At 45.1% G+C, this 14,429-nt stretch overlaps 1 protein-coding gene across 1 annotated transcript in view; it reads right to left on the reverse strand.

Annotated features, from left to right (window-relative positions):
• Window positions 1-14,429, reverse strand: part of CCDC138 (coiled-coil domain containing 138) — a 29,207-nt gene that overhangs the window by 6,033 nt on the left and 8,745 nt on the right. The window contains exons 8-14 of the mRNA XM_040224188.1: window positions 11,502-11,579; window positions 11,287-11,394; window positions 9,583-9,747; window positions 6,486-6,602; window positions 3,916-3,993; window positions 3,448-3,640; window positions 1,438-1,614 (exon numbers count right to left, since the gene is read on the reverse strand). Of these exons, the coding sequence (XP_040080122.1) occupies window positions 1,438-1,614; window positions 3,448-3,640; window positions 3,916-3,993; window positions 6,486-6,602; window positions 9,583-9,747; window positions 11,287-11,394; window positions 11,502-11,579 (916 nt within the window). The remainder of the gene's footprint in view (window positions 1-1,437; window positions 1,615-3,447; window positions 3,641-3,915; window positions 3,994-6,485; window positions 6,603-9,582; window positions 9,748-11,286; window positions 11,395-11,501; window positions 11,580-14,429) is intronic.

A 14,429-nucleotide genomic window follows, 5' to 3' on the forward strand; every position in this document is an offset into this window, starting at 1 on the left:
CAAACACACACACCTTGGTCAGCGACCCTCAAAGTTACATCACTTCCGGCCTCCTGGGTCCCATCTCTCTGCCACCACAGCTCCCAGAGAGCAGCCTCAGGAGCAGCTGTTTACCCCACAGGACGGGAAGAGCAAGACAGGGGGAGGGCGGCTGGGACAGAGGTGCTGGGCCGTGCATGAGGAACTGGACATGGTCTCCCGCATGGGTGCTGTGGATGCCCCAATACTTCTGAGGTTGTATCACGTTGTCCTCTGGCTACATGGTGACTTCGTCTGTCAGACACTCAGATGGCTTTGTCTCTGATGAACAAACATTTATACCTGATAGGAGTTTTGTTTTCCTTATTGAAAAAAATTCTGTGAAACTCACTGGAAATTCACCTACTTCAAAAAGTAACCTTGAGTCTCTGTGTCTCAGTTACTAATTCTGCACTGCTGCTGGAGACCTGACGTCAGTCAATCAAGAGCTGCCATGTCACCATCACCCCTCAGGGAGGAGTTAAGACTCCAGCGGGCGGTCTGATGTTTAACAGTGACAGTCAAGAGATGAACACAAATAAACTTGGCTAGCGGAGGCTGTCCCCCTGGGGCAGGAGGAAGCAGCCCAGGGTCGGGAGTGTGTGGCAGAGCCCCTCCCCAACCCGCCTCGGCCCAGGCATGGGTCCAGGACAAGCCAGCTGACCCTCCAGGCCCCGGCTCTCCCCAGGGCCTCCTCGCAGGACTGCTGTGGGCAAACAGGCACACAGACCACATCCAGGGAGGCTGGAGGGACAACTGGCCACCAGGGACCTGCCCTTGCTCACTGGCTCCCACAGAGCGTGGGCTTCCTGGCTGTGGTTCCACGTTCTCAAGGGATAATGAGAAGTGCCGTGCACAGAAGATGAGAAACTCAGAGTGGAAAGAATCACTGAAGCAAAATGGCAGCTTCCCACAAGTTGAGGGGTTTCCCTGGGGTCTGAAGAACAAGGCAGGTGAAGCCCGTCAGAGACCTGGCTGGGCTGGGGAGGAGACCCCACCAGCGAGTAAGAGCCTGTCTCACTCACCAGGGCCATCGCCGAGAGGAAAACCCCACTGACCACACTGCTGCATGCACTCGAGCATAGAGATGCAGGGAGGCTGGGTCCCCATGTGCCCTGCAGGTGGGGTTGCTCCCCACCAGCCACCAGGACATGGCTGCTCTGCTGCACAACAGACATGAGCAACAGAGAAGGGGCTGGAAGAAGACCGAGTCTTCACACTGAGGCCCCGGGAAAGCTGGTGGACATGTGGACAAAGGGTGAGGCTCTAGGACTCTGAACGGCACTGCTGACCCTGTGACCCAGCTGTGCTGTACACAACACAGTCGCATGTTGAGAATAGACTCAAACCACTGCCCTCACTGGGCACGACACTCTTTGGACTTCCCCTCTCCCTCCCATTATTGGCCATGACACTCACTGGATTCCACGGTCATCTGCAGCAGGCTGTCCATGACGCTGGGCAGCAGCCCCCGGCTGGAGAGCTTCAGGTGGCTGAGCACCACTGGCACCGCCTGCAGCTGCAGGAACAGGCTCTTCCCCTCGTCTGCCTGCAGGTCCAGACACAGCGAGTCGAATGCCTGTGCCAGGAAGTCAGCTGGAAGACAGGGAACCAGATAATGACCGCATCGTTAGTTCATCAGGTCACAGACATGGCAGGAAGGGGACCCTGATGTAGCCACAAACACGAGAGAAAAGGAGAAACTGAAGGACCAGGCAAGATGGGCTGAATTCAGACACTGCCCCTCACTCAGCAGTCAGGACTGAAATGGAGGAGACGGTACGACAGGGTAAACTTCACTCAGAAATCCCGTTTAACACCGAATTTACAATGAGCACCACTCCTTTATATCAAGGCAAACAGTCACTATTCAGCAGTCTGATCATGACTACTGCCTGCCAACACCTGTAAGCAGCGTCACCACCGCCACCTCGACAGCTGCTTCTGAGACGAGGTTTCTTGCTACTGCTGCTCCCATTGACCTGTTTCAAAATGTAACTTTATAAAAATGAGGGTTTCTGCCTCCAGATCAAGACCAAATGGGAGCCACTCCCAGAGCTCAGGAGACTGACCTTCTTGGGTTGCCTGTGACGTCTCTGCCAGGAGGCCAGACCATCCTGACTGCAGGATGGACCTGAGGTCAGATAATATGCAGGTAGTGCACGAAGAGTTAACACAAAGTGTCAAACCCACACCAGGATCATGTCTATGCAGGCGCTCGTGAAGAACAGAAGTCCCTGATTTCTGCCCTGACACTCCAGCAATAATCCTTCCCTGACCTGGGCACTCATCGTTACTTACGAACTCTGTACTTACGTCCTGTTATTTCACAGTGGATGAGGTTTTACCAACACCGTGTTAGAGCAAGGTCCACATTTCACAGAATGTGCTTTGCTTACATGAAAAATATTTCTTTCTTCATTCATTATTGTTCCTTATTACTGATGGTCAGAATAGTTAACACTCTAGTCACGAGCTCTGTGGGGTCTCGTTCATCAGGGCGCCACCCCCATGACCCGAGCACCCCCCAAAGGCCAGTCTCCTGACACCATCTCCCTGGGAGCACGGTCCCCATGTGAACTGTGAGAGGGACAAGCATTCAGCCCACAGCACATGGCAGCCAGCGCCTCTCTCTGCCAGTGTCCCTGTCTGACCTGCAAGGACCATCCCCAAGTCAGCAGTTTTCACTATCTGCTTCCGTGTCCATCCCCACGTGTTTAAGGCCAGTGCTGCGGATGGCGTGTCCAGTACTGGACTGTGCAGAGCTGGGGAGGGGGCACCGAATCCTTCCTGCTTATCTCTTCTTCCCATTCGCGTTACCAGCCACGAACATCACTGTGTCTCTGATGACGGGACCAAGTACGTTGATACATGGTGGACTCTGGTCTGGGCTTCTCACACACATCTCAGACAGCCACTACCCCTTCTGATACAACTCTGGGGACCATAACCACAAGGAAGAAGAGAACAAAGACAGAGGCACTGTCTGGTAGGCAAGCTCTCTCTGTCACTAGCTACTGAGCTCTGCTGTTATGAGGAAAAGCAGTCAGAGGTTACAGGAGGCAGATTAATATACATGTGTTCAACTAAACCCTATTCATAGAAATAAATGCTGGGCCTCACTGGCTCCCAGGCTCCGGCCCACCAAGCATTGTCCCAGTTGATCCGTACAGGTGCACTCTCCGTGGTGTGTGGGCTCTGTGAGGCGGGTAGCAGCAAAGGCTGCTGTGGACACAGGATCCAGGCACATCAGTAAAGGCTCTGGAGGGCAACAAGCCAGCCCACCACTGACCTTCTCAACTTCAGCAACTACAGTCGTTCTAGGAGATACTGGGCCCCCAGCATGAAAAAGCACACTAGTCCATTCTTAAAAAGTAAAATGTGTAACTATGTAAAAACTGCTTCACTGTGCACAATCTGAAGGCTTACCTTGAGTGACTGTTTTGAGGACAATTAAAGTGGACACGAATCTCAGGGGCAAGCTGGTGCTCTTGAAGAAGGCAGCTGTCCTCGGTCGACTCTCCACTGAGTGCTCTAAGGCCACGTCCTGAACACCCTTCGTCACCACTCCTCTGAATATGTCTTCACCCAACCTCCTCAGTGTGGTTGTCATGGTAGAGTGCTGTTAAAAATATGAACTCTCTCGGTACACTTATCCATGGTCAGGAAATAGATATTTTAAATATTACAATCAAATATATGAACTAAAAATAAGCCAACTAAAAAAAATTCAATGGAGCTGAAAATACAGGGGATTGAAAAGCGGAATACAGGAAACCCACTTTGCAGACGCACACAGATGAAAAGGGCATGGACAAAGAACACACCGCACGGTGACAGTGACCGAGAGGCTGGAGCAGCTCTCAACCTCAAACAGGCTTCAGAGCAGGCAGTCACCAGGGAAGGAGGGGCAGCACGCAGTGACAGAGGGCGAGGGCTCCAGGAAGACACGAGACACCTCGGGTGTGTGATCACCTGCAGACACAACACCCACCCCACGGTCTGTCAAGAAAAACTGATAAGCTGGACTTCATTAAAATGAAAACCTCCTGCTCTGTGAAAGCACTGTCAAGAGAATAAGAGGACAAGCCAGAAACGGGGGAGAAAACATGTATAAAAGACACACTTGAAAGACTGTTATCCAAATACTGATAGAGTCCTAGAGACTCAGCAGTAAGAGAACACAGCCCGATTAAAAATGCACAGACGACCCGGACACCACAGCCAAGACGACACACAGATGCCAGGCAGACACAAGCAGCAGCACCGCACACGTCATCAGGGTGAAACCCCTGTGGGTAACACCCCACACTACAGGGAGGGCTGAAGCCCCAAACCCCGATAACACCAGATGCTGGTCAGCCTGTGGGGCAACAGGTACCCTCAACACTGCTGGGGGACCAGAGGGTGCAGCCGCTCGAAAAACAGGCTTCAGCTTCTTAAACAACAAAGCATCCTCTTAGCCGATAACCATGCTCCCTGATATTTCAGCTCCTGAAGGAGCTGAAAACTTATATCCACACGAAAACCTGCCTGTGGATGTGACAACAACTCTGCTCAGAGTTGCCAAATCTTGGTAGCAACCAACATGTCTGTCAGTAGGTGATGGATAAACAGTGGTCCATCCAGACAGTGGAACAGTAATCACAGCTGAAGAGAGCTATTAGGCCATGGAAAGGCACGGAGGAGCCTTAATACATATGACTATGTGGAAGAAGCCCATGTTAAAAGAACTGTGTCACCCAGCTCCATGATATTCTGGAAAAGGCAGGACCACCTGGGTAGTAAATGGACCAGGTGCAGTGGGGCAAAACAGGCACAGCACAGAGGATTTTTAGGACAAAATTTTTTTTGGTATCAAATTTTATTTTTTTGCATTAATTTTCTATTAAACTATACTGTGTGATAGTGTAACAATGGTTACAGGCTCTGATACATTTGTCAAAACCCACAGAACGCACACCACCAAGATGTTGGGGGATGAAACGCAGGTCGGTGACTGTGAAGAAGATTCCATCCAGCAGGGATGCTGATGGGTGGGTGGCTGGGTGGGAGGGGGGCGGTGCAGGTGCAGGGCAGGGTACCTGGGGAATCTCCCTGCTCAGTGCTGCTCTAAAACGTGACGTCTACATACGAGAAGAGCAACGTGAGACTCTGGAGGGAGGCGGGACTGTCCCGCCCGCGGCCCTGGCAGTGCCACTGCGCCGCCTTCAGGAGACGGACACAATGTGTCTATTATTTCTTATGACCACAGAGGATCTCTAATCACCTCAAAATAAAAAGCTTAACTTATGTACCTGCACTTTGACAACTGTTAAAACTAAATTATTAAAAACCCATCAGTACGTGTTTAGCAACGCGCGGGTGAGAACCATACTTCTCAGCAGAAAGCTGTGCAGCTGGCAGCCCCGCCCGAGCACACGGAGCGGCCGAGTCCACACTGGAGGCAGGGCAGCACAAACCGTCTCAGCAAGAATGAGAAGACTATTCCGGAAGGAAGACAAAGTCTCACTCAATGCTGAGTCTAGCCTTTGATGGCTGAAAGCAAGAATTCAGCCAACCTTTCTCAGAACCCATCACACAAACAGCAAAGTCACAGTGACTTTGAACAGACTTGATCATTTTATGTAACTTTCTTTTACGAGACAAACTTACGACCAATACACTCAGATGATGTTATGTGTGTGGATGCACATGGGCATATGCTCCCCAACACACGTGCTCACGCACTCACTTGTTTACCATGATGGCAAAATATTTAGGATTTCCTCAGGAAAGGTATTTCCCTAAACCTCAGCCATCTGGCTACATAACCATCAGTCGTGCACGGAGCAGCTTAGCCCCCTCATCCTAAGGGCCACGGGGCCAAGAGGCAACTACCCCAGCAATCCTTTGTTTCTTCTCCACTTTTAACTGAATGAAACCTGTATCAGGATGTATCAATACTAACTGGGGAAATAAAATTTTACAAACCTACTAGAATTCACAGCACACGATACACACGCACCTCACATTTGGATTAAACAACCCTAGATGAGCTGGTAACACACACCCTTCATTTACATGACGCTGGAGTAACTCTCCCTCTTTGATTAGCTTATCCTAACAACCACAGTCCCATTTAGCTAGTGTGTGTTTATTGACATAAGCACAAAAAAATCAATTTCTATTACCTTCAAGAATATAAGAAACCATAAATTAAATAACGGGGTAGGGGGTAGCAGTTAGTTTCAACAATAACCTAACACAATGAAACTCAATTCTGAAGCTCACAAACAATGACCCACTGCACTGAGAAAGAGGACAGAGAGGGAGAAAGAAGAGCAAGTGGTGAACGAAGCAAGGGAGGCAGGAAAAGTCCTGTGACGTGAAGAGAATGCACAGGGAAGCCTGAGACAGAGCAAGACCGGGAGCCACGCAGTACTGAACACAGCTTTCCCTGCAGATCGCCTCTGATTCACAGTTACCTGAGTCCCGGCATCGAGCTGCCTTAGAGACCAGTAGATAAACTTCACATAAGGCTCGTGAAGCCTGGCATTCACAAAGGGCAACCACTGCAGCTGCTCTGTCATCAGAGGCAAAAGCTAAACATGAAACGATGGAAAACATAAACACACAGTTTTCAGGCATACGAAATTGTCACAGTTTTCCAAAAATTATTTTTCCAAAAGAAGAGTCCTCTAACAAAAAAATCTCTACTTTAAAATTAAATGCAATACAATAAGGAAACACACATTTGAGACATTACATATATATTTCCTTGACCCATTGGCAGCACACCTAGGATTTTAAGATTAACCTATATAAACATACATCTGAATCTTTTGTTGTTGTTCAGATGCTAAGTTGTGTCTGATTCTTTGTGATCCCATGGATTACAGCATAAACTTCTGATACATCTATAACCATTAGCTGATAATGCCATCTTTATTGCCATGGCATAGTCTGAGGTGATAAAAGCAGGTTTCAAAAGTGTAATAAGATCTCCTTTACATAAAATATGTCTATTGAATTTATATTGAGAGAAGAAAAAATGTTTTTAAAAAGTATTATCAGTGAGATTTCAATAACTGGAAAGATGTTCACTTTCCTCTTTATATGTCTTTCATAAACATTTTAATGTTAATTTGTAAAAATAATACACATTTAAAAAAAAGATAAATATGAACATTGACTCAACAGTATGTTATTTTGTTGCAAGTTTAAGACCAATGAGATACAGTCTAAGCCTTTGAGGAAATAATCCCACTTCTGCTATAACAGCCTAAGAAAATTACCTACAATAAAACCTTCCAAAAGCTCGCATACAAAAATAGTGTTACACTGATTCCAAAAAAATGGAAGTGACTTAACGGCCTAACAAAGGGAAATAGCTAGGTCAAGTGAATAGCTATACTCAGTGGACTAGAGATGATGAACAGAAAATATTAATGATTAAAATTAAGTAAAAGTAATAAAAGCAAGGATGTAAAATCATATGTAATTGGACCACAGACATGATAATAAAGACACACCAGACCTCTGACAGCAGCTCTGGGACACCCTATCCACGCACCACCTGCCTCTATTCCACAACCCCACCCCTGATACCCTCTCTTTGCCTTCTGAGCCCTAGCTCCCCCCACCTCTCTGCTCACTTTCAGGGCCCCTACTGGCTGGCTCTCAGCCACCTGGTCACTGGAGCTCCTCAACTAGGATCAGCCAATTAGGACTCACGCCTCCCACATCCACACGCAGTTCAGGCATCTCTGCAGAACTCCATCCCCGAGGCAACACCCACCAGACACAAGCATGCTAGTCTCCAGCTCAGTTGCCTAAAACTATCCAGCCAGAGGTGCAAATCCAGATCTTGTGGTTTCCTACCTGGAGTGAATGCTGCCAACATGTATTCCAGTGCAAAATCAACAGCTAGGAGCCAACCTTGAGGCCCCGCAGAAGTACAGGATCCATCACCAAGTCCCAACAAGTCCCAAGTACGCAAAGTTGCACACTTTTATACTGGCTTCCCCAATGGCTTACCGAGTAAAGAATCTGCCTGCAATGCAGGAGACACAGGAGACCAGGGTTCAATTCCTGGGTTGGGAAGGTCCTCTGGAGGAGGAAATGGCAACCCACTCCAGTATTCCTGCCTGGAAAATCCCTTGGATGGAGGAGCCTAGTGGGCTACAGTCCAAAGGGTTGCAAAGAGTCTGACACAACTGAATGATTAATATTTCAGTTCAAAGGTGTACATCCAGAACAAGTTAATAAATAATAATCTTTATTCGAGGATGACGACAAGAACCTGGTGCTCCCTCGGGCTATGGCTGGAGGTGTAGTTCCCTGGTCAGCTGGCTGTTAGCAGAAGGTCACCCCAGCCTGGTTATAACCCTCCTCCTTCCTTCTCTGCCTTCACGGCTGATGAGGGTGAGTGAGCCTCTGATCAACTCTACAGTAGCCTCTTGTGTCTCGTCTGAAGTGCTCTGTGGTTACTGGACCCACTCGGATCACCCTGCGTTAATCACTACTTTAACCAAGGCTCCAACACTCGGGCCACCTGATGCAAAGAGCCGACTCATTAGAAAAGACCATGATGCTCGGAAAGATGGAAGGCAGGAGGAGAAGGGGACAACAGAAAACGAGATGGTTGGATGACATCATCAACTCAATGGACGTGAGTTTAAGCAAGCGCTGGGAGATGGTGATGAACAGGGAAGCCTGGTGTGCTGCAGTCCATGGGGCTGCAAAGAGGTGGACACAACTGAGTGACTGAACAACAATCTCCACTTGGGGTCAGTGGATGAGTAACTTTAATTCACTTTGGCAAAGTGATGTAACTAACACCCACGGGCTCTAGGGCTTAGGTTACGAGTATCTCCAGGGCCATTATCCTGTCCAACACAAAAGGCATTCAGAAGAAACTTTTTAGGTAAGGATGAAAACTGGAAATAATTTCCTAAAACGAAACCGTGTCCTGTATGTAATAATTCTTTAAGTCAAACAAACAACCTCAGATATCCACTCTTCGGAGTTTTTAATGTATTTCTTGTAGAACGCAACAGTCAACCTCTAGCGACAATTTATACTGACTGTAAATCATGAATATCAATATCCAAATTCAGGTTTGTAATTTAAGAAAATGGTCATTTGTCTTTGACAATGAGAAGCCTTTTGAAAATTTTGAAAATACTGTCTGTTCTTTCATGACAAAAGGCAAAATAAAATTATTTTAGTGAGATGTGAATCCTAAAAAGATGCATTATCAGGAATTGTCCATATCACTGATTACCTGCCTAACTCTAAAATATAATTATTTTGCCATTTTTTGGAGTAGGTTTTTAATTTCTGGTCTTCCTTTAAAAGGAAATTCCCATCATGTTATAAAAAAACACACAGGAATTCATGTGGATTAAATCTTAAATGAGTCTTTTTATAACAGACTATTGGTATGATCAACTTTCTATCAAAAGTACTTTCAATACTTTTTCTCCTGCAAAATATACCATAGGCTTCTTTTTTTCACTCTTTACATCTCTACTGAGTTACATTATTTCAAACAAACCTTATATTATTTTAAAAACAAACCTTCACACACTTCTCCTGAATATCACTTCTTTGAGAAGCAAATGTGGGTAGTGGCTTTTCACCATCCATTCCAGATTCCTCATTTTTCAATTTGCTAAGGTGATGATCTGAAATCCAGTCCATGAAGACAGTTAAAAGTTCATAAACTTGTCCATTAAGTGATACCTATAAGCAAAAAATTAAAGCAAGCATTTATTTCAATTCACAGCTTGCTAAAACTTCAAAGGCAAGTTTTACATTTGTTATGTGATTGTGAAATAATTTATCTAAACTCCTCCTGTAAAACATGCACTGGATTGCAAAGCTTCTCCAAATGGAAGAAATTCCAAATCAAATCTCTCTAGTTAACATCAGACACATGTTAAATGCTGGCTGACAGAAGAGGGGAAACCCACCACAATAAGGACATTGAAAGAACTGTACCTTATTACCAAGACAGAATTTTCATTAAATTTATTAAAATTCTTTATCCAAGTTTGATAATGAAGAAAAGCAAAATTGGCCTTAATTCAAGGGCATGACCACCATACCTAAGGTTTTAACAAATTTAAAGGTTTTAAAAGCTGAATAATTTCCACCATGAAACTTATCTTCCTCCCCCAAAAGCTGTTTTTCTTTACATTGTACCATTCTATAAAACGGATATGAAATTTTTTCCTGGAAATACTGTTCTTTGAGAGTCCACACAAATGGGAAGAAAACAAGAACCAAATGCCATAAAAAACCAGTATAAATTCAACTCAACTGACTTCCGTGTTCCTTCAAACCACTTTTAATCATTTTAAGTCGATGTTTATCACACATGTGCCTTAGGGAACTATGCCAGATTTAACTTTAGACAGAAGTACAAGAGCAAAGTAATAAAAAAGGCATAGTTCCGCAGACAGCAATCCACAAAAACAAAAACAGATGAAGGAAAACAAAGTTACATTATTCTGAACAAAAGTAATCTTTAATTTTTTCAATTTTCTTCAAATAGGAACTTTTGATGAAAACTACCATCATCTTGAGTACCTGAGTATGAATCTCCACTTTCTCTTTTAATTTTTTTTAATTAAAAATTTTTTCCACAACTAGCATCCTCTTTAATAAAACATGGCAACTATGTAGCAGGGAAAAGGGTGGAAGAGTAAAATAGGACCTTTTCCAACCACTAAGCCCTCTGCACACAGCCTGTGTGTGGCAGACAGAGGGTTTGGGTGCGGGGAGGCAGCAACAGGCTGGGGCAGCCCTTTTGGGAGTGGAATGTGGGTTCCAGGCAAGTCTGCAGTGAGATATTACTACCACCCACTGGAAAGACGAAAATAAGAAGGATTGGAAACATCAAATATGGGCGAAGCTATGGCGCAACAGAACAGACTGCCAGCAATGGTACAAATAACATGACCACTTTGGAAAACTGGCTGCCGCCCCAGAAGTTAAACCTACGTGTACCTACGTGAAATTCGTCTTGGCTTTATTTCCAAGAGGGATGGAAACATATGTCCACAAAGAGCCCTGTACACTGATATTCTTAGCAGCTGAATATTTTGCTCTGTTTTTAAAACAAAAGCATATCTGAAATATGATGATACTTTTCTACAAAGAAATTATTATGGTGAATACTTTCATAACAAAAAGAATGTTTGATAAATTGGAAAAAAAAAAAGAAAGAACAAAGAGAAAAATGTCCTGGCTTTGCAGTAGAGATATTTTCAACCATACCTTACAAGGTTTTGAAGCTGGTACTTTTTCCTGCTTTAAACTTTTTGCTTCATGAGTGGCCTGGGGATTGCCTTTCAGTCTCTGTATTGTCATGAACTCATACTTCCTCTGCGACAGTACGTATCCACAAATTAAAGAAAAATGGTATCAGAAGTGAGACCAAGGCAGCCATTTCAGATTTCACTTGTGTCCCAAGAGCAGAGCAGGTTCCTTACCTGTAAATTGTCTAAGCGGGCTTGAACTCTTTTGGCCTGAACTTCCAACTTCCTGTTTTCTTCACTCACTTCATTCAACTAAAGCAGGAAAACAACAGACATTTCAATAGAAACCTCAAGCTGATTGCCTACTCAAGTTTTCCCAGGATACTATCTTATCTGGTCTATCACCAGGCAACACAACACACAGAGGCAGCACCCACGATTAAAGATCACAGCAAAAGCCACCACTGGGCCTAAAACATGAAGAGTGTCTAGAAAGTTTACTTCATTCTACGAAAAACGTGCAAGTCTCCTAACATCTTAAATGAAGACGTTTTAACAGGGAAAGACCTTTTTCTGAATTTTCTACTGAACCATAATATACATACGAGAAAATGCACAAACCACGTAACAATGTAGTCAATTACTGGGACTGGACTTAATGTCTGCATAACTCAGGAAAAGTGCCTTTTTCACCGTAGGGGGTTTTCCCACCCCACACGGAACACAGCCTTCAACTTCCTTCCATCCTCTTTAATTGCTTTTTAAATAGCGTTTTGCATGCTTTGTGTGTTCTGTGTATGTATAATCTCTTAGGCTTATTCCTGCACAGCCAATGCTTCTTGATGCTGCTACCTATAGCATCTTTCAATAAACAGTATCTGGTTATTGTTGATATGCAGAAATACACTTGCTTTCTAAAAAAATTTATTTATCTTTTTAATTGAAGGATAAATGCTTTTACAGAATTGTGTTGGCTTCTGCCAAACATCAACATGAATCAGCCATATGTATACATACGTCCCGACTTTTACTGAACCCGTATCTGAAAAGTCTCCTGAATTTGTTTAATTCTAGCAACTTATCTGTATGCTCATCTGGACACCGACTACATCTGGGCATAATCACGTCATCAGAGAATAATTCTTATTTCTTCCTTCCCAATCCTGACCTCTCCTTGCTACACGGACCAGGACGTTAGTTCAAAGATCCCCAGAATCAGGAACAGTGAACACCTTCCTTGTTGTGATCTCAGAGGGAAAAGATTTCAGTAACTTATGTTAAGTGCGAGTGTTGTCAGGATTGTTTCTTTTTGTAGATACTCTATGAGAATTAAGTTCTCTTCTACTCCTAGTTATTGTCTTGAGTTGGTGCTGAATTTTAAATCAAAGAATTATGATTCTTCTCTTTTTATCAGATGATGTGTTGATTTTCAAATGATAAATGACCCCTGTATTCCTCAGATAAATCCACTGAATGACATTATACTTTTTAGGTAGCTTTAGATTCAACTTGCTGATATTAAAATTTTTGCATCTATACTCATTGGAGACTGGCTGCATTTTTCTTGTTGCGCTGACAGGTTTAGACTCAAGGTTCTGCCTGGCCTCCTATGACAGGAAAGAGAGCCTTTCTCTTTTATGTTAATCACGTCTGTGATATTTCCTCCAGGAATACTGCTCCTTCTTTGAAGGTAAGGTGCCTTATTTGTCTCTGATTTTATCTTTACCTAAAGTTTTCACATCTTAAAACAGCGTACTAGTAAGGTGTTCCTCAACATTTATCCTCCTGAGGGTTAACAGAATTTCTTAAAATCTGTGGGCTGGTAGGTTTCACCAACTTGTGGATATCATCCTTTCACATTCTGCCTCTCTATCTCACCAAGTACTTTGGGAACTCCCATGTTAACTTCTTCACTATGCTCCCTGCGCCTCTCAGGTGAAATGTCCAACCTTTCACTATGCCTATCAACAGGCTCCACCCCTTAGCAACGCACACATCCACCCCAGTCACTACACACTCACCAAACGCATGCCGGAGGATCAGGATCACAGTCACCTGAGAGCCAAGTGCGACAATGCACCTATGCTAGCAATCAGAAACTCTTCTCAAGAGTGCGAGACAAGACTGCAGTGGGAGAACACAGTCTCTCCAAGGATAAGAGGGCTCCAGACAAAGTGGGTCACGGGCACACTCTCACTGCAGGAGGGCAGACAGTTCAGAAAAGACAAAGAATCAGATCCAGCGAGAACTGGGGACCTGGTTATCACTGCCATGGAGACAGGTTACAACAAGCGGGGACTACAGAAATCAGGGAGACAGAAAAGAACACACAGCTGGCCAAGGAGTTCGAGGTGCAAACGCTCCAAAGTCCACATTCAGCCCCCTGCTGGAATCCATAAAGTTCCCCACCCAGGGACTCAACTGCTAAAATGCCGAGGTTCACCCATTTGTGCTCATCCATGCCTCCCTGGGGCTTCCCTGGTGGCTCAGGGGTTAAAGCGTCTGCCTGGAATGAGGGCGACCCGAGTTCGATCCCTGGGTCGGGAAGATCCCCTGGAGAAGGAAATGGCAACCCACTCCAGTACTCTTGCCTGGAGAATCCCATGGAGGGAGGAGCCTGTTAGGCTACAGTCCACGGGGTCGCAAAGAGTAAATTCACTTTCACTTTCTTTCATGTTTCCTTCCCCACAAACACACCATCACTCTCCTCTCCCTCTTCACAAAGCCCTGCACTTCAAAACTGGCAAAAGGAAGCGAAAAAGACAACAACAATTAGCAAGAACCTAGTGCAACCTGAGTCTGATGGAGCACTGAGCTGACCCACAGCTCTGCATACATAGTACAGTGCAGTGTGACAGTGGGTGTTAGCTCACCACAGCTCTCTATACATAGTGCAGTGCAGTGTGGCGTGGGGGGCAGGAGCTTGTGCTCCCAGCACAGGATCCACACACAACAGACCCTCCAAAAATACACAGTGGTGTGTAACAGCCAGGTCAAGAACAGCACAAAGCTACAACTCAGCACCTGAAGTCCCCAGGTTAGCAGGTTTCCTTTTGCTTGTTTTTAATCTAGTTGAAAAATTCCAAGTTGTCAAATAGCTCAGCTAGTTGTCAGAACAGATGATGAGAAACCAAGAGCTAGCTTAACTATTTTATATTCAGA

Source organism: Oryx dammah, unplaced genomic scaffold, assembly GCF_014754425.2.
Source record: "Oryx dammah isolate SB20612 unplaced genomic scaffold, SCBI_Odam_1.1 HiC_scaffold_25, whole genome shotgun sequence".
NCBI lineage: Eukaryota > Metazoa > Chordata > Mammalia > Artiodactyla > Bovidae > Oryx > Oryx dammah.